Below are 21,539 nucleotides of genomic sequence, written 5' to 3'. Positions count from 1 at the left end.
ATCATGATGCTCCTTCCACCATGCTTCACAGTGGGGATGAGGTGTTGATGTTGGTGAGCTGTTCCATTTTTCCTCCACACATGACGTTGTGTGTAACTCCCAAACAATTCAACTTTGTTTCCATCAACTTTTGTGGAGTGTCCAAGTGCTTTTTTGCGAACATTAAACAAGCAGCGATGTTGGTTTTAGACAGCAGTGGAGTCCTTCCATAAACACCATTCTTGGCCATAGTTTTACATATAGTTGATGTGTCCACATAGATTGTGGACTGTTCCACAGATTTCTGTAAGTCTTTAGCAGACACTCTAGGGTTCTTTTTTTACCTCTCCGAGTATTCTGCACTGAACTCTTGGCGTCATCTTTGGTGGACGGCCACTCCTTGGGAGAGAAGCACAAGTGCCAAACTCTCTCCATTTGTAGACAACTTCTCTGACTGTTGATTGATGAACATCCAGACTTTTAGAGACGGCTTTGTATTCTTTTCCAGCTTTATAGAAATCAACAAGGTCTTCAGACCAAGCAATGAAGCACATCAAACAATGCTTCTCATCAAGACAATTCTTCCCAGGTGTGTGTTTTATAGTGGGCAGGGCAGCTTTAAATCACTCATCAGTGATTGGGCACACACCAGACTTAAAATGTTTGGTAAAAATTGGTTTTAATTGCTCTTTAAGTCTCCTTAGGCAGATGGTTCACTTACTATTTTTCCCCCTTGTGTCACTGTTTGCATGCTATCCTCATTAAAATATGAAAACCTATAAATGTTTGGGTGGTTTTAGTTAAAGCAGATACTGTATTTTCATCTGTGTGATTTTGACAAAGATCAGATCACATTTGATGGTGAGTTTATGCAGAAATGTGAGAAATTCCAAAAGATTCAGATACAGTGCCTTGCAAAAGTATTCGGCCCCCTTGAACCTTGCAACCTTTCGCCACATTTCAGGCTTCAAACATAAAGATATCAAATTTTAATTTTTTGTCAAGAATCAACAACAAGTGGGACACAATCGTGAAGTGGAACAAAATGTATTGGATAATTTCAACTTTTTTAACAAATTGAAAAGTGGGGCGTGCAATATTATTTGGCCCCCTTGCGTTAATACTTTGTAGCGCCACCTTTTGCTCCAATTACAGCTGCAAGTCGCTTGGGGTATGTTTCTATCAGTTTTGCACATCGAGAGACTGACATTCTTGCCCATTCTTCCTTGCAAAACAGCTCGAGCTCAGTGAGGTTGGATGGAGAGTGTTTGTGAACAGCAGTCTTCAGCTCTTTCCACAGATTCTCGATTGGATTCAGGTCTGGACTTTGACGTGGCCATTCCAACACCTGGATACGTTTATTTTTGAACCATTCCATTGTAGATTTGGCTTTATGTTTTGGATCAAAATCCTGTTGGAAGATAAATCTCCGTCCCAGTCTCAGGTCTTGTGCAGATACCAACAGGTTTTCTTCCAGAATGTTCCTGTATTTGGCTGCATCCATCTTCCCGTCAATTTTAACCAGGCAAGCAGGCCCAAACCATGATGTTGCCACGACCATGTTTGACAGTGGGGATGGTGTGTTCAGGGTGATGAGCTGTGTTGCTTTTACGCCAAAAATATCGTTTTGCATTGTGGCCAAAAAGTTCAATTTTGGTTTCATCTGACCAGAGCACCTTCTTCCACATGTTTGGTGTGTCTCCCAGGTGGCTTGTGGCAAACTTTAAACGAGACTTTTTATGGATATCTTTGAGAAATGGCTTTATTCTTACCACTCTTCCATAAAGGCCAGATTTGTGCAGTGTATGACTGATTGTTGTCCTATGGACAGACCCTCCCACCTCAGCTGTAGATCTCAGCAGTTCATCCAGAGTGATCATGGGCCTCTTGGCTGCATCTCTGATCAGTTTCCTCCTTGTTTGAGAAAAAGTTTGGAAGGACGGCCGGGTCTTGGTAGATTTGCTGTGGTCTGATGCTCCTTCCATTTCAATATGATGGCTTGCACAGTGCTCCTTGAGATGTTTAAAGCTTGGGAAATCTTTTTGTATCCAAATCCGGCTTTAAACTTCTCCACAACAGTATCTCGGACCTGCCTGGTGTGTTCCTTGGTTTTCATCATGCTCTCTGCACTTTAAACAGAACCGTGAGACTCTCACAGAGCAGGTGCATTTATACGGAGACTTGATTACACACAGGTGGATTCTATTTATCATCATCGGTCATTTAGGACAACATTGGATCATTCAGAGATCGTCACTGAACTTCTGGAGTGAGTTTGCTGCACTGAAAGTAAAGGGGCCAAATAATATTGCACGCCCCACTTTTCAGTTTTTTATTTGTTAAAAAAGTTTAAATTATCCAATAAATGTTGTTCCACTTCACGATTGTGTCCCACTTGTTGTTGATTCTTGACAAAAAAATTAAATTTCATATCTTTATGTTTGAAGCCTGAAATGTGGCGAAAGGTTGCAAGATTCAAGGGGGCCGAATACTTTTGCAAGGCACTGTACTTTTTCATACCACTGTACACATTATCCATTAGGGTGTAATATAAACCTCTCCAACCATTTCCGTAAAAGTATTTTGAGGCAATAAAAAGTTAATAAAAGACTCAAAATCACAAATAGTAAGGACTCGCCGCTCTTAACCGATGAGCGCATTGTGTTGGACGTCTCGCCGCGTAGAAGGAATTGCAGTAACCCGGTAGTGTTTGTGGAGTGAGAGTGACAATCTACGTCATTACCCCAAGCGTCCATTGCGCCCTTAAAACACAAAATACAAAATACTAAATGTGATGGTTCACTTACCTATTTCCCCCCCTTCTGTCATTGTTTTTATACCATCCTCGTAAAAATATGAAAACCTATAAATGTTTGGGTGGTTTTAGTCAAAGCAGACACGTTTTTTTCATCTGTGTGTTTTTGACAAAGATCAGATCACATTTGTTGGTGATTTTTTGAGAAATGTGAGATATTTCAAAAGGTTAAGATACTTTTTTATACCACAGTATGTACAGATGTATCTGTTGTGCTAATTGGCCAAAGTATCTTGATCAATTCTGTCGTCTTCTGCCAAGTGATATTTTGAATATTTTTGTCTTTGGCAGCCAACGTTTGCGACGAGGAGATGCTCCTGTGCCAGAACGGTGGGACGTGTTACCAGAACCAGAAGTGCGCCTGTGCCCCCGACTTTAAGGGGGTGTTGTGCCAACAGTCGCGCTGCGAAGCGGGAAAGGACTGCAACGGTGCCACTGCGTGGTGCCCCTCCGCTGCCACCCTACTGCTTTGCACTCTGCTGACCCGCCTGTTGGCCACGCTGCCGCACCACTGACCCACTGCACGCACAAAACTGGGGAGCGTCTACGCACTACTTCTAAAAAGTTGGGGATGTTTCACTTCAGGGTAGAATTTCAGGGTGAACCTAAAAGGCACTATGATCTTTACAGGGGAATTTAATTTGACCTTGTGGAAATTTACATAAACTGTATTTACCATCTTTTAAATTTGGATAATTAAGTCTATGGGGAAAGCTTTAGGTTTGTTTTGTTTATGCACCATATATTGGTGTTATATGGTGATTTATCACATTTGCTGGTACAGGGGCATCTAGTGGTCGTTCCATTGTCGATTTAAGAAATATTAGCCCTGTAGAGTTCGGTGAAGTGTATTTTTTCATCAAAACAGTGATTAGAGAAGGAATTTATGACAATATTTAATTTGCAATCATTTTGGCAATATATCGTCACACTCCCTAATTAAAAGTAACTTAAACAATTAGATGCAACTTATCTATTGGTAGCCTGTGATTCTTAAACTCATTTTTCATGAAATCACTTGCTATTGCCATAATCACTATTTCATGATTCGTAGTGCACAAACGTGAAGGTGTCAAATTAAAATGCCTCGTCTTTGACAACACTAAACTGTCACTAAACCAAACATTAAGATATAGTATTCACAGAGTATGTGCCGTGGTAGTTAGTAAAAAAATACATATATATTAAAAACACCAGTTGATGGCGATAGATATCCGATCACTTTGGACCAAACCAGTTCAAATGGATTGCATGTCTATTGCTGTCAGTGGCAGTTCAGGAGTTAACCGTTTTCATTTTTCCCTCCTTCAAATTTACATTTAAATAAATGAATATTCCTTCACAATTCTTTGTCCCATTCTCAGGCGCAAAGACTTGTTGGGACATTTATTGAGCGCAACCGTGACTTAACATAGTTGGTGAATCGATGACCTGCGTGAGCGTTCTGTGTAGGACTGCAATTATTGATTATTTCAGTCGTCGATTAATCAACTAGTAAATCTAGAATTAGGAACATTTAATGCGTTGCAGGATCAATTTTACGAGATGTAAAACAAAGGCTTGCTAAGATTGCACTTTCAAAAGAGCATTAAATAAGAATACAAAATAAAATTCCGGAGTGTTTCTTCAAACTTTGCAGAATTGCACTTTCATTTAAAAATAAAGTAAAATACCTGAACTACCTCAAACGGTATTAAAAAACATAAATGAGGATCTAAGTACAACAAGAGAAGAATTGGCTAACCTGCAAAGCAATAGTCTGCTAGCTTAAATGCTATAAAATGTTTTTGTTTTTTTTTTGTTTTTTTTTAAACAATGCTCAGAACAAATGGTTCAAACATATTTTTCAACAAAAAAAACAACTAAACATACTTATAAAATACGAATGCATATAAAAAAAATAGCTCAAACGAAAAACTTTACAACGCCACTCTAATCAAACGAATACTCAAAGCAGCAAAATTTGATTCGAAGCTTTTTTTCCTAATAGAATTACTGGAGTTAATCGATTTATTGTTGCAGCACTAGTTCAGTGAATAATAGTGTAAAACCTGAGCACTTATTTTTAAATTTGCCACGAAAATGGTATTTGTTCACAGATAAGCCGCACTGGACTATAAGCCCCAGGTGTCCTCACTGTAATATGCGATATTTACACCAAAAGATATTTACTGGTAACAGTATATTTGACAGCAGAATCATAAAACCAAACAAACCACCATGAAGCTTTGAACCAATTGGCTGAAAAAAGCTTCATTGCTTCAAGAAGCTTTGTTTGGCTATCTCTGCTCCCTTGGGGGACACAGTCTACCTCTGCTGCCACCTGCTGTTAACACTGTTGTCGTCCAACATGCCTCCTAACATGCATTGCAGCGTTACAGATGTAACTAGCAATCAAAATTCATTTTCTGTGCTAATGATTTCTTCAATTGCTGTTCCAGTTGTTTCATTAATTGCTAATCATTTGGTAACACTTTATTTGACAGTGGCGCTATAAGCCTGTCATAAGACCGTCATAATGATGACATGACACTGCCATGAGCATTACTAAATGCTTGTGACAGATGTCATTTTTTGTCATCTGGCAAATTATCTCACTTTTGAATCGATGTAAACATTCGAGCTGTACATGAATGGAGTTAGTAACATAATTTGTCGGATGACACTTAATGACATCTGTTATAAGCATTCAGTAATGTCCATGATAGAGTCATGTCATAATCATGACGGTTTTATGACAGTCTTATGATGCTGCTGTCAAATAAATGTTAGTAAATTACATAATTAGCAATTAATGAAACAACTGGACCAGTAACTGAATTTGTGTGCTGCAATTCATGCTAGGGGGCATGTGTTACTTATTAACCCAAATAAATCAACAAATAAGCCGCACTGGTCTATAAGTCAGCGGCATCATACGACTTTCATAAGACCAAATGAACCACCGTGAAGCTATGAACCAATTGGTTGCAAAGCTTCATTGCTTCTAGAAGCTTCATTTGGCCATCACTGCTCCCTTGGGAGAGACAGTCAACACTGTTGTCGTCCAACATGCCTCCAAACATGCATTGCAGCGTTACAGATTCAGAAATTCATTTTCTGTGCTAATGATTTCTTCAATTGCTGTTTCAGTTGTTTCATTAATTGCTAATCATTTGGTAACACTTTATTTGACAGTGGCGCTATAAGCCTGTCATAAGACCGTCATAATGATGACATGACACTGCCATGAGCATTTCTAAATGCTTGTGACAGATGTCGTTTCTTGTCATCCGGCAAATTATCTCAATTTTAAATGGATGTAAACACCCGAGCTGGACATAACTGGAGTTAGTGACATAATTCATAATGTCATTAATGCCCATGATAATGTCATGTCATCATTATGATGGTCTTATGACAGGTTTATGACACCGCTATCAAAGGAAGTGTTACCTATCAACCCTATTAAATCAACAAATACAAACACTGGACTATAAACCGCAGTATTCAAAATGAGGGGAAAAATTAGCGGCTTATAGTCCGAAAATTATGGTATGTATATATTTGCAGATGAGCTGATACAATAATTTCAAATGATAATACGTGCGTGAGGCTTCGAGTGTTGGTTTAATGTGTGGAAACTGGGTAAAAAAGGCTTTTTGGGAGTTAAAAGTTGCCGACACCTGTTCTAAAATATGAAAAATTACCAAAAATGGTATAAAGGCCTATATTTGTAGCATATATGGCAAATTAGAACGACCAAACTGTTGCTCTTTTAGCCCCCTAGTGGTATTAAACTGGTTTCCAACATGTCAAACAAACTGAATTTAGTGCGTTTTCAGCTTCCCCTGATATTTCCACCCACCTCTGAGTATCCCCAACTTTTTGGAGGCGATTTTCACGTAATTGCGCGTGCGTTCGCAGCGCTCACTAAATCTCACCTACGCTCACAAGGACACACAAACACACAGGACTGACAAATGTGTGCTCAGGTGCCAGATGGACAAAAATGTTACAAAAAAAAAATGTGGAAAGGATGCAGGTTTAAAAAAAAAAATTATATATATTATATATAATCATACCAACCACTGTTCCCTTTATTCCTGAGCAGGAGCAATGTGCATCAAACCAAAAAAAAAAAAAGCAGAATCACCTAAATCACCATGGATTCACTTGAAAATGGAATGGCTGTCAACACGAGGACATTTTTTTGTTTGTTTGTTTTTTATGAGGCCTCAGCTCCACTTTGATTTCTTGTCCTCAAAAAATGAGAAAAAAACAACAACAACACAGACTTGTACTATTTCCGCTGCATTTTCTGTTCTGACCATATCTTAAGTCCATGTATCTAACGTGCCCACTTACCAGTTCGCTGAGATTCTACATATATTATATTATATCATAGCCAACGGGTAACGGCAGATAGATTTAGTCACAGTATTACGGTTGCTATGGGAATGAGTGATTGCCGCCACACTTTAGCCAGATTTAATCTTCGCACAGTATATGGAAAAGGGAAAGTGTCAACCAGAGCCAGAATGAATAATATATGGCATTATTTGAATATTTTTTGTAGAAATTATTTTTCCTTTCAGGTTACAAATAAACGATGGAGAGTAAAAAAAAAGTTGGTGACAATCAGAACGAGCATTTTATTATATAAACGTGGAAGTACGGTAGTAAATGACTGTTATTTGCCTTATCTCTTCTTCTCCTTTTTTCATCACATTGATACATACATCAAGTCCATGGCTGCCATTGACGGACAGCCAATTTATTTGGGTTGGATCGTTAACGATGGATTTTTGAATTGTTGAAAAATTGTGATTCATCTGTCAAAAGATTTTTTGCAATTAATTCTCCCAAAACATAGATTTTCATCCCTTTATTTAAGAATAGAAGAAGTGGATTGGACATTCTTCGCCGTCATTGGCGTTGAAATATGATAATTGGCGGTGAAAATCAATCCGTCAAATCATTTGGTGATTCATCTGTGAATTTGAGGGATTCATCTGTTGAAAAATTGGGATAAATTGATGTATTTGATACATCTGTCAAACATTATCGCGATTAAAGCAACACTTGGTAACTTCTTCAGTTATGGTCGATTTTAGCGACGCCAGTGAACGAAAGCAGTTGTTTTGCCTTAAGGAACGAGAGACAACGAGAACCAATTGGCCATGTGGCATTTTTTCTTTGCCATTAGCATTTATTTGCCACGTGGCAAAAATGGATTTTACTATGTAGCATTTTTTCTTTGCCATGTGGCATTTTTTGCCATGTGTCAAAATGAATTTTGCCATGTGGCATATTTTTGCTATTTGGCATTTTTTGCCATGTGGCAAAACTGGATTTTGCTATGTGGCATTTTTTCTTTGCCATGTGGTAAAAATGGGTTTTGCCATCTGGCATTTTTTTGCCATGTGGCAAAATGAATTTTGCCAGGTGGCATTTTTTGATATGTGGCATTTTTTGCCAAGTGGCAAAAATGGATTTTGCCATGTGGCATTTTTTTTTTTTTGCCATGTGGCAATTTTTTTGCCATACGGCAAAATTGATTTTGCCATGTGGCATTTTTTATGCCATGTGGCAAAATGTATTTTGACTTGTGCCATTTGTTTTTTATGTGGCAAAATGCATTTTACCATGTGGCATTTTGCTTTGATATGTGGCATTTTTTTGCCATGTGGCAAAATTGATTTTGCCATGTAGCATTTTTTTTTGCCATGGGGCATATATTTTGCTATGTGGCATTTTTTTTTGCCATGCAGCATTTTTTTCTTTGCCATTGGAATTTATTTGCCATGTGGCACAAATTAATTTAGCTATGTAGCATTTTTTCTTTGCCATGTGTTTTTTTTTTTTTTTTTTTTTTTTTTTTTTTGCTATGTGGCATTTTTTTTGCAATGTGGCAAAAAAAATGGATTTTGCCATGTGGCATTTTTTCTTTGCCATGTGGCTTTTTTTTTTTTTTTTTTTTTTTTTTTTTTTTTTTTTTGCCATATGGCAAAAATGGATTTTGCCATGTGGCATTTTTCTTTGCGTGTGACAAAATGAATTTTGCCATGTGCCATTTTTTATGATTTTTGACGATACATTTACCATTATAGCACATTGACATTTAACTGGCACCCAGATTTAAAAAAAATCACAACAACACATGCTTTTCTTCCATTTAATAAGAATGGAAAAATGCACTGTCAATGCACTGTAATGGTAAGTAATGGTAAGTGTATGGTCAAAAATCACAGCCACACGTTTTTCTGCCATTTAATATGAATAGAAAATTTGGACGTGCATAGCTGTCAATAGCATGGACGTGCATGGCCTGCAAAATTGCCACATGCCAAAAAAATGCTACAACCAAAATCCATTTTGCCACATACCCCCCAAAAAATGCCACATGTCAAAATACCCACATGGGAAAAAATGCCATAGAAAAATCAATTTTGCCTCATCGCAAAAAAAAAAAAAATGCCACATGGCAAAAATCAGTTTTGCCACATGGCAAAAAAATGCCACATGGCAAAATACCCACATGGGTGGGAAAATGCCACATGGCAAAATCCATTTTGCCACATACTACTGTATGCAAAATATTGCCACATGTCAATATACCTACATGGGAAAAAATGCCACATGGCAAAATCAATTTTGCCTCATGGCAAAAAAAAAATGCCACATGGCAAAATCCATTTTGCCACATGGCAAAAAGAATGGCACATGGCAATATCAATTTTGCCTCATGGCAAAAAAAAATGTCACATGGCAAAAATCAAATTTGCCACATTGGCATATCAATTTTGACACATGGTAAACAAAAATGCGTCATGGCAAAATCCATTTTGCCACATGGCAAAATCCTTTTTGCCACATAGCAAAAAGAATGCCACATGGCAATATCAATTTTGCCTCATGGCAAATACCACTTTTCGTTCTCAAAAAAAAAAATGCTACATAGCAAAAAAAAATGCCAAATGGCTAAATGGATTTTGCCACATGGCAAAAAAAATGCCTCATGGCAATATCAATTTTGCCTCATGGCAAATACCACTTTTCCTTCTCAAAAAAAAAATGCTACATAGCAAAAAAAAAAAAATGCCACATGGCAAAAATCAAATTTGCCACTTGGCAAAAAAATGCCACATGGCAAAATCCTTTTTGCCACATAGCAAAAAAATGTCAAATGGCAAAATCCATTTTGCCACATGTCAAATACCACTTTTCGTTCTCGGCCCTGCTGGAAGACTGCGTTTCCCATGAGTACCAGCGCACACCCTCAGTGTCGTGAAATCATCAAAAATCAATCTCCTGGTCGCCTGCAGATGGACTAAACAACATTTCTGTTTCCAGCAGCTGTGTGAAGGATGAATAGTAATCAGGTAATGAATCCACTTGTGGCTAAACAACAGCACATGATGGTTAGAAACCGTGTGGAATTCCACAAACCGGTTGCGCACGTGTGCATCTTAGAGGGAGCATTGCTCATCAGCGCTAACGGATTCGGTTGAGGGCAAGGGGGGCCTGTCACGCCAGTGAGTGAAAGGCAGGCCAATGTTTATTCTGTATATCCTAGTACCCGCCATTTCTTTTTCCTCCTCAGGCAAAACCTTTTGATGCTCTGCCACCTTTGCAGAACTCGTGCAAATGCATTCGCATCGACTTCAGTCTTTATAATGCATGCGAAAAGGGGGAAGTGATGTATACCGTAAAGCAGTCAGCACATTTGTAGTTATTTTTGTCTGGCAGGGTTCCTGCCACCCTCCTTAAAGTTAATTCGTGCCGGTGAAAGCGATACCGACCCCCTCAAGATATAAAAGAGGTGTCATTCATGTTATCACAAATGTTTAGAAAATATTTTATAAAGGTTAAAAAGTTACCTAGTGTTGCTTTAAAGTAGGGGTGTCCAACAATTAAAATTTTTAATGGAGTTAATTACAGCTTAAAAATTAATTAATCGCAATTAATCGCAATTCAAACCATCTATAAAATATGCCATATTTTTCTGTAAATTATTGTTGGAACGGAAAAATAAGACACAAGATGGATATATACATTCAACATACGGTACGTAAGTACTGTATTTCTTTATTATAACAATAAATCAACAAGATGACATTACCATTATTAACATTCTGTTAAAGCGATCCATGGATAGAAAGACTTGTCATTCTTAAAAGACAAGTTATAGAAATTTTATATCAAAACTCCTCTTCATGTTTTCGTTTTAATAAAATTTGTAAAATTTTCAATCAAAAAATAAACTAGTAGCCCGCCATTGTTGATGTCAATAATTACTTACACAATGCTCATGGGTGCTGAAGCCTATAAAATCAGTCGCACCCAAATGCCAGCAGAGGGCGCCAAAACTCCGAAAAACACAACAAGGACTGTCCTGTCATTTTAATCTGTTCGAGCGGGGCATTTGTGCGTTAATTGCGTCAAATATTTTAACGGGATTCATTTTAAAAATTAATTACCGCTCGTTAACGCGATAATTTTGACAGCCCTACTTTAAAGCTTTAACTCTGGATGTTAAATGTTTTTTTTTACGTTATGTTTTCTTCAGTCTTCTTCCCTAAAAATCTTCCACATCCCGCCAGCAGTGATGGAAGTGCCTCCCAGGAAGCAGATTTGTGGAATTCCTTATGAATCGTAAGCGTTATGGCTTCTAGCTATTGAAAATTGAATTTGGCAGCTTGATTTGCTGATGTAATTATGCATTTAATTGTCGACAAACGGTTGCTAAACTATTAGTCACAGCTTCTGTCTGGAGGCGGCGGCGGCTCGTTTGACACGTTCAATTAATTCACTGTATGTTGACTCCATCTTGTTAAGCAATATATTCATGGATCGCGTTGTGTATAGAGCCAACAAAATAATTTTACAATATCTAAAAGTGCATAAGAGAGATCAAAATGGGAGTGCGTCCCGATTGAAGTGTACTATCTGTTTTGTTTTTATTTGATTGCAATCACATTTGCAAATGTATCTGAGCAGTATCACGGAGGATTAGAGCCAAATAAAGGGAGAAAAAAGGACAACAAGATTAAAGCCATACTGGTACTACGAGAAAAAAAAGTCGTAATATTACATAGGTTAAACCGCTACGCACTTTACGTACATGTACTTTAGCTGGGAGCTATGACGATGCATCAATATAAAGCCATCAATTAATTATAATTTGATGTAGATGAGCCAAAAGATAAAAGATTTCCTTATTTTGAAATCAACCCCTAATTCAGTGCTTCTCAATTATTTCCTGTTATGCCCCCCAAGGAAGACGTAAATGTTTCGCGCCCCCCCAAACTCTCTGCTGTCACTGTAAATAGTATCATTTGTCTATAAAATTACTATTATAAATACGCATCCGTCTAACATTGTGTCCTTTTCTTCTAAAGAAAAAAGTAACATAAATCAACTTATAATAAAGTATAACTTTATTAACATTGTTTTGTTTGTAACAGAGAAGACTTGACGTGCATCAATTTGCCTGAAATTTAAAAAAAAAAAGTCACATCCAAACTGTAAAAAATACACTCAAGGTACATTTTTGACCATTTGATACAGAAAAATAAAATGTAGTAAAATCAGTAAATAATAACAAATTAAAATTGATTAGAAACATTCACTCATGAGGACAATATGCCAAAAAATTTGACCGAAAAAACAAAACTGAATAAAAGAAAAAAAGAGTGTCCTTGGACAGAAGGACAGTTTTTATTTTTGCTGCTCACAGTATTACCTCCTTTGCAATAGTGTGGAGTTATTTTGCAATGAGCATGCGAACAATGCTCACTAGTTTACTGATATAACACTGACAGAGCAGGACGACTGTTGGCAATATTCGGCACGTTTTCGCTGAAAAACATCAAGCGGCTTATCAATGAGATTGGGGTCTAATGTCTTTAAGTGGCGTCTTAATTGATTTGGCTTCTGGCTGTCCGCTATAATTATTTTTAGACACAGTAAACTGTGGTCTTTCCCCAGCACCCACTGTATTAAAAGTCAAAGCTAAAAGGCAAACGGCACACAAAAAGCGCATTCTCGGCGGCCGAGGTAGAACCGTAGGTGAGGGCGGTCGTCGTGACGATCCCAAGCCGAAAATGGCACTTATCGGGCGGCAACGTGAGAACCGGACAAGACAGTGGGTCGCTGCGTGAGTGAGTGAGTCCGGTCGGAAAACGGCGGTGGCACACTGCTCTTCATACAGTGCCTTGCAAAAGTATTCGGCCCCCTTGAATCTTGCAACCTTTCGCCACATTTCAGGCTTCAAACATAAAGATATGAAATTTAATTTTTTTGTCAAGAATCAACAACAAGTGGGACACAATCGTGAAGTGGAAAAACATTTATTGGATAATTTAAACTTTTTTAACAAATAAAAAACTGAAAAGTGGGGCATGCAATATTATTCGGCCCCTTTACTTTCAGTGCAACAAACTCACTCCAGAAGGTCAGTGAGGATCTCTGAATGATCCAATGTTGTCCTAAATGACCGATGATGATAAATAGAATCCACCTGTGTGTAATCAAGTCTCCGTATAAACGCACCTGCTCTGTGATAGTCTCAGGGTTCTGTTTAAAGTGCAGAGAGCATTATGAAAACCAAGGAACACACCAGGCAGGTCCGAGATACTGTTGTGGAGAAGTTTAAAGCCGGATTTGGATACAAAAAGATTTCCCAAGCTTTAAACATCTCAAGGAGCACTGTGCAAGCCATCATATTGAAATGGAAGGAGCATCAGACCACTGCAAATCTACCAAGACCCGGCCGTCCTTCCAAACTTTCTTCTCAAACAAGGAGAAAACTGATCAGAGATGCAGCCAAGAGGCCCATGATCACTCTGGATGAACTGCAGAGATCTACAGCTGAGGTGGGAGTCTGTCCATAGGACAACAATCAGTCGTACACTGCACAAATCTGGCCTTTATGGAAGAGTGGCAAGAAGAAAGCCATTTCTCATCACCCAGAACACACCATCCCCACTGTCAAACATAGTGGTGGCAGCATCATGGTTTGGGCCTGCTTTTCTTTAGCAGGGACAGGGAAGATGGTTAAAATTGACGGGAAGATGGATGCAGCCGAATACAGGAACATTCTGGAAGAAAACCTGTTGGTATCTGCACAAGACCTGAGACTGGGACGGAGATTTATCTTCCAACAGGACAATGATCCAAAACATAAAGCCAAATCTACAATGGAATGGTTCAAAAATAAACGTATCCAGGTGTTAGAATGCCCAAGTCAAAGTCCAGACCTGAATCCAATCGAGAATCTGTGGAAAGAGCTGAAGACTGCTGTTCACAAACACTCTCCATCCAACCTCACTGAGCTCGAGCTGTTTTGCAAGGAAGAATGGGCAAGAATGTCAGTCTCTTGATGTGCAAAACTGATAGAAACATACCCCAAGCGACTTGCAGCTGTAATTGGAGCAAAAGGTGGCGCTACAAAGTATTAATGCAAGGGGGCCGAATAATATTGCACGCCCCACTTTTCAGTTTTTTATTTGTTAAAAAAGTTTAAATTATCCAATAAATGTTGTTCCACTTCACGATTGTGTCCCACTTGTTGTTGATTCTTGACAAAAAATTAAAATTTTATATCTTTATGTTTGAAGCCTGAAATGTGGCGAAAGGTTGCAAGGTTCAAGGGGGCCGAATACTTTTGCAAGGCACTGTATCTGTTTTCTGTGTGTGCTGAGTGCTCTTGCTTCGTTCAAAAATACTGCGCGCACTCTGAAAATGAAAGCGCCACTGCCACCCACTGAGGGAAGGTGCAAGTACACTTTATTCCAGTACGGCAAAAAAAAAAAAAAAAAAAACATGTTCCCTGAGGTCACATGCGCCCCTCCAGGCATCGCTCTGCGCCCCATTGGGGGGGCGCGCCCCACTATTTGAGAAGTACTCCCCTAATTTCAAAAAAATTGCTCAGTGTGTAAAGGGTTAATGACAACGCGCGATTGAACAAGTCGCTGTGATTATAGGACTTCCGACTGCCAACTTGGATGTGGTCAGGTTACTGTACATCTGATTGGTATAATGGAGTAGTGGTGAAACTGATAGAGCATCTGTGCTGGCACACAAGTCAAATCTAGTACCATAATTTTCGCATTATAAGGCGCACCTGACTATACGACACGAACACGGCATTTGTGTGTGCCCAATCACTGATGAGTGGTTTAAAGCTGCCCTGCCCACTATAAAACACACACCTGGTAAGAAATGTCTTGATGAGAAGCATTGTCTGATGTGAATCATGGCTCAGTCAAAAGAGCTGTCTGAAAACCTGCGATCAAGGATTGTTGATTTGTATAAAGCTGGGAAAGGATATAAAATCATTTCTAAAAGTCTGGATGTCCATCAATTGGCAATCAGAGACGTTGTCTACAAATGGACAGAGTTTAGCACTGTTGCTTTTCTGCCAAGGAGGGGTTGTCCACCAAAGATCACGCCAATAGTTCAGCGCAGAATACTTAGAGAGGTAAAAAAGAATCTTAGAGTGTCTGCTAAAGACTTACAGAAATCACTGGCACAGTCCAATATCTGCTCACATCAACTATATGTAAAACCATGGCCAAGAATGGTGTTCATGGGAGGACTCCACGGAGGAAGCCACTGCTGTCTAAAAAAGAAACATTGTTGCTAGTTTAATGTTTGCTAAAAGGCACTTGGACACTGGTTTTAGTTAAAGAGCATACGGCAGGAGAAAAGTAGTCTTAAATAGCATTATTATGTGAATTAGAATCATATTTTGAGACAATTTGACTATATACAACAATTTAGCAAAGCGCAGATGACGAGAAATTAGTCTTTTAATCTACTGGTTAGCCACGCCTACCATTATAGGGCTCTAGCGTCCCCAACAGGTGGATGACGTCAGCAGGTAACTGGGCTCATCGGTTTTACTATTCAGCCCATTGAGGGGAAATTATTCAGAACGAGGAAAACACGACAAAGAGTCGCAAAATGTTATTGTTTCAGTCTCTCTACTCCAATATTTTTACATGATATTCATTTTATCCAAGTGTTTTCCCCAATTGCTGAATAAATGGTATGGTCATGACAAATAAGTCTTGTGCTAAATGGAATATGAAATAATAAAAATGCACTTATTCAGGACGACATGGCAAAATGACTCCATAATAGTCGAAACTGTCGACTTCACCTTTACTGTCGCACCTCCAGAATGATATTTGATGACACCTAAATCGGACAAATGCCATTTCCCTTCCCCGGCTTCGGAGAATGTAAACAAACCAAGGGGCGTGACAGCTAGTCAACATGCTAACCCGAACCGAGTGATGTTTCAAAGTCTTCGAAGCGGAAAATCACACATAACTAGCCCGGATTATTTGACATGACGACTGGGTTGTCGATTGTCTTTGCGGATCGGCAAACCGCCCGGCGGAGAGCAATTTACAGTTCATTCCCCGGAGGAGAGCGGCTGCAGTTGTTGTGAAGCTAACGTGCAGCTAATGTGCATGAGAGAGCTTTTTATATGCCTATCAATGATCAAACGTAAGTAGTCCTTTATTTAAAGAAAGTTTGTAGCGTTTACTTTGTAATCGCTGTATTCGTATTTGACATAATACAAAACAAGATTTTTACTCACTTCCTTGTAAGTCCAATGGTCCCACAGTAGGAGGCCTTGTTGTGGCCAATATCCACGGTGAATGGGAACCTTTTGAAACTTCAAAAAGGCGCACACACCTCTCCCTCATAAAACAAGATTTTTCTGCAGCCGTTTGGCTGGCGTGATGCCAAAAATAAACGTATTAATCCGCAAAATCAGCTGAATCCTTAGTCTTCATACACAACAGTACAACTGTTTAGTGAAGAGGACGCCTTCACCCGTACACGTCACAGCGCCCTCCTCCTCAATGCAAGACCGAAGCCGGAAGTCACTCATTTTCGTGGCGCGGGATTCAAAAAACTAGATAAATATAGCGATCGCTTCCACACACATCCAAGCGGTCCATATCATTCAGGAGCATAAAATACCGCATGTATTATGAAATAAACATGCTTTTTCGTGTCACATGCACTTTAAACCAGACAGTTTTTTCATCTGTGTGATTTAGACAAAGATCAGATCACGTTTCATGGTGATTTTATGCAGAAATGTGAGATATTCCAAAAGGTTCAGATACTTTTTCATACCACTGTAACTCGTTATTACCCAGCTCTGTTAACCTTACACTTCCACGCTAAAGGTGCAACTCCAAAGTGCTTGGTAACAATGTCACAAATCCTTGTCAGGCTTGAAAACGAAAATGAAGGTCAGCAAAAAGTAGCACAAGGAATATTGTACCCTGAAGCAAGTTGCACAAGGGAAGAAAGTTGAGTTTGTCAACAGAAAGCGAAGGAGATTTAAGAAGTGCGCAGCGTAAACATCCTCAGCGGTGACACACTTGCTGTCGACGTCACCTGAATACCGACTGAGATTTGGTTTTGTTCTTCAGACGTCTCAGCCTGAACGCCATCTTCAGAAAAAGACGACGACGCTGCCTTCTCTTCGGGGAAGGCCAACAAAGAGCCTGTACAACATAGCCGGAGTACTGTATCCAGGGTAACACGTCGCACAGGGTGACATTACTGTAGTTTGGATCACATCTTTGGCATTTTGATGTTAGGGAGTGACTAGAATATTATTCATTTTCAGCGCATTTGTAACACTGCCCGTTATACAAAAATCCTGAGAAAACAGGCTCAAAGAACCAAACTTTTACATATGTGGCTCACACGATTTTTTTTAAAGTCGAGATATGAACGGGGTGAACGTGGGCCAGAACAGTCAGGAACGCAGTTCCGGTATAAGATTCAGGGCCGGACGCTGTTCCTGTATACGGTGCTTTGATTCCGAAAATATGACGGCAACGGACAAAACGCTTTGTAAAAAAAAAATAGAAAACTGCCACACATGCATTTCATCTCCAAGAAGAAAACCATCTACCAACATCAGACCAACACAACACAACCAACCAACCAACCAAGACAAGTTCGAAATTGAAATTGAAAAAAAATGCTCCACAGCAAAGCTCCGACCTGCAATGATCTGGCATCTGCAATCAAAGAGGGATGGCACCAAATTGATGAAGAAGGAGAATACTCATCAGGTCCATGCCTCAGAAACTGCAAGCTGTCATAAAAGCCAGAGGTGGTGCTACTAAATACTAGAGACGTGTTTTGATTATTATTTCTTTGTTTTTTGTTTTTCATGAGTCCGTATTTTTTTCCTCAGAATGGCGTGATCCCATATACAGTGCCTTGCAAAAGTATTGGGCCCCCTTGAATCTTGCAACCTTTCGCCACATTTCAGACTTCAAACATAAAGATATGAAATTTAATTTTTTTTGTCAAGAATCAACAACAAGTGGGACAAAATCGTGAAGTGGAACAACATTTATTGGATAAGTTAAACTTTTTTAACAAATAAAAAACTGAAAAGTGGGGCGTGCAATATTATTCGGCCCCTTTACTTTCAGTGCAGCAAACTCACTCCAGAAGTTCAGTGAGGATCTCTGAATGATCCAATGTTGTCCTAAATGACCGATGATGATAAATAGAATCCACCTGTGTGTAATCAAGTCTCCGTATAAATGCACCTGCTCTGTGATAGTCTCAGGGTTCTGTTTAAAGTGTAGAGAGCATTATGAAAACCAAGGAACACACCAGGCAGGTCCGAGATACCGTTGTGGAGAAGTGTAAAGCCGTATTTGGATACAAAAAGATTTCCCAAGCTTTAAACATCTCAAGGAGCAACGTGCAAGCCATCATATTGAAATGGAAGGAGCATCAGACCACTGCAAATCTACCAAGACCCGGCCGTCCTTCCAAACTTTCTTCTCAAACAAGGAGAAAACTGATCAGAGATGCAGCCAAGAGGCCCATGATCACTCTGGATGAACTGCAAAGATCTACAGCTGAGGTGGGAGAGTCTGTCCATAGGACAACAATCAGTCGTACATTGCACAAATCTGGCCTTTATGGAAGAGTGGCAAGAAGAAAGCCATTTCTCAAAGATATCCATAAAAAGTCTCGTTTAAAGTTTGCCACAAGCCACCTGGGAGACACACCAAACATGTGGAAGAAGGTGCTCTGGTCAGATGAAACCAAAATTGAACTTTTTGGCCACAATGCAAAACGATATGTTTGCCGTAAAAGCAACACAGCTCATCACCCTGAACACACCATCCCTACTGTCAAACATGGTGGTGGCAGCATCATGGTTTGGGCCTGCTTTTCTTCAGCAGGGACAGGGAAGATGGTTAAAATTGACGGGAAGATGGATGCAGCCAAATACAGGAACATTCTGGAAGAAAACCTGTTGGTATCTGCACAAGACCTGAGACTGGGACGGAGATTTATCTTCCAACAGGACAATGATCCAAAACATAAAGCCAAATCTACAATGGAATGGTTCAAAAATAAATGTATCCAGGTGTTAGAATGGCCAAACTGGTCAAAGTCCAGACCTGAATCCAATCGAGAATGTGTGGAAAGAGCTGAAGACTGCTGTTCACAAACACTCTCCATCCAACCTCACTGAGCTCGAGCTGTTTTGCAAGGAAGAATGGGCAAGAATGTCAGTCTCTCGATGTGCAAAACTGATAGAAACATACCCCAAGCGACTTGCAGCTGTAATTGGAGCAAAAGGTGGCGCTACAAAGTATTAACGCAAGGGGGCCGAATAATATTGCACGCCCCACTTTTCAGTTTTTTATTTGTTAAAAAAGTTGAAATTATCCAATAAATTTTGTTCCACTTCACGATTGTGTCCCACTTGTTGTTGATTCTTGACAAAAAATTAAAATTTAATATCTTTATGTTTGAAGCCTGAAATGTGGCGAAAGGTTGCAAGGTTCAAGGGGGCCGAATACTTTTGCAAGGCGCTGTATATTTCCCTGCACTTTCTTGATAAAAGTAACATTTACTGACCACCACAATGTTTTATTCATTTCTTTTAGTGTTTCTGAATGCTAAAGACTTGCACTTTTTAAATACTTATTTTTTCAAGCTTTTTATCTGAGTTTGTTCTATATGATAAAATGTCTGAGTGAGTGCTCGTCCGAGACTGGTTATTCCATACTTTTTGCTAGGGGTTGTATACAGTGTCCTCCATAATTATTGGATTTATAATAATTATGTGTTGTTTAGCTTCTAATAACTTTTTTTTCTAAATAATATGGGACCTTAATAGAAAAAAAGAGAAAAATCCAACCTTTAATACAAGTGCATTTATTCAGTGGGGAAAAAATCCCACATAAAGAAATAATTATTTGACATATAATAATGTGTGTCACAATTAATAGCACCCCTGGTGTTAATACTTTGTACAATCGCCTTTTGCCAACAAAACAGCACCTGATCTTCTCCTATAATGTTTCACAAGATGGGAAAAGACAGAAAGAGGGATCTTCAGCCCTTCCTCTTTGCAGAATCTCTCTAAATCATCCAGAGACCTGGGTCCTCTCCTCTTTAGCTCACCCCACAGGTTTTCAATGGGGTTGAGGTCTGGGGACTGAGATGGCCATGGGAGGAGCTTGATTTTGTGTCTGATGAACCATTTCTGTGTAGATTTGGCCATATGTTTAGGGTCATTGTCTTGCTGAAAGACCCAAGAGCGACCCATCTTCAGCTTTCGGGCAGAGGGCAACAGATTTTGATTTAAAATGTCCTGGTATTTCAAAGCATTCGTGATGCCATGCACCCTAACAAGGTTCCCAGGGCCTTTGGGAGCCAAACAGCCCCACAGCATCACTGACACTCCCATACTTCACAGTGGGTATGAGGTGCTGTCTACACGCCAGCAAGCTGTTTGTGAGGCATGCACGGAGAAAACCTTTCCTCACTCACAATCAACGTCTGGAGTTCGCCAAGCGGTATTGGGGCTTCAACTGGGTCAGATGAGACCAAGATTGAGCTTTTTGGCAACAAACACTCTAAGTGGGTCTGGCGTGCCACAAAAGATGCGCATGCTGAAAAGCACCTCATACCCACTGTGAAGTATGGGGGTGGGTCAGTGATGCTGTGGGGCTGTTTCGCTTCCAAAGGCCCTGGGAACCTTGTTCGGGTGCATGGCATCATGAATGCTTTGAAATACCAGGACATTTTAAATCAAAATCTGTTGCCCTCTGCCCGAAAGCTGAAGATGGGCCATCACTGGGTCTTTCAGCAAGACAATGACCCTAAACATATGGCCAAATCTACACAGAAATGGTTCACCAGACACAAAATCAAGTTCCTCCCATGGCCATCTGAGTCCCCAGACCTCAACCCCATTGAAAACCTGTGGGGTGAGCTGAAGAGGAGAGGACCCAGGTCTCTGGATGATTTAGAGAGATTCTGCAAAGAGGAATGGCTGAAGATCCCTCTTTCTGTCTTTTCCCATCTTGTGAAACCTTATAGGAGAAGATTAGGTGCTGTTTTGTTGGCAAAAGTTTATACAAAGTATTAACACCAGGGGTGCTAATAATTGTGACACACATTATTTGATGTCAAATATTTATTTCTTTATGTGGGATTTTTTCCCCACTGAATAAATGCACTTGTGTTGAAGGTTGGATTTTTCTCTTTTTTTCCATTAAGTTCCCATATTATTTAGAAAAAATATATATTAGAAGCTAAAAAACACATAAGTACTATAAATCCAATCATTATGGAGGGCACTATATATTTTTTAAATTATTGTGTATTTCCCCAAAGCAATAGGGCGCCCCCTCTTTTAGATAGGGCCCTAGGCAACTCCCCAGCTTGCCTA

The 21,539-nt window shown here is 39.5% G+C and overlaps 1 protein-coding gene across 7 annotated transcripts in view; it reads left to right on the top strand.

Annotated features, from left to right (window-relative positions):
* Window positions 1-5,331, top strand: part of ntng2b (netrin g2b) — a 178,187-nt gene extending 172,856 nt beyond the window's left edge. For 5 of the 7 annotated variants that reach the window (XM_057818225.1, XM_057818223.1, XM_057818221.1 and 2 more), the window contains one exon: window positions 3,086-5,331. In XM_057818225.1, the coding sequence (XP_057674208.1) occupies window positions 3,086-3,309 (224 nt within the window). In that variant the 3' untranslated portion in view covers window positions 3,310-5,331. The remainder of the gene's footprint in view (window positions 1-3,085) is intronic. The other 2 variants (XM_057818228.1, XM_057818226.1) reach the window with 1 other exon arrangement.
* The last annotated feature ends 16,208 nt before the right edge of the window (window positions 5,332-21,539 follow it).

The sequence above is a fragment of the Corythoichthys intestinalis genome, chromosome 17, assembly GCF_030265065.1.
Source record: "Corythoichthys intestinalis isolate RoL2023-P3 chromosome 17, ASM3026506v1, whole genome shotgun sequence".
In the NCBI taxonomy this organism is placed as follows: Eukaryota; Metazoa; Chordata; class Actinopteri; order Syngnathiformes; family Syngnathidae; genus Corythoichthys; species Corythoichthys intestinalis.
The sequence above is the reverse complement of the archived record's forward strand: the minus strand, read 5'-3'. Positions and strand labels throughout refer to the sequence as shown.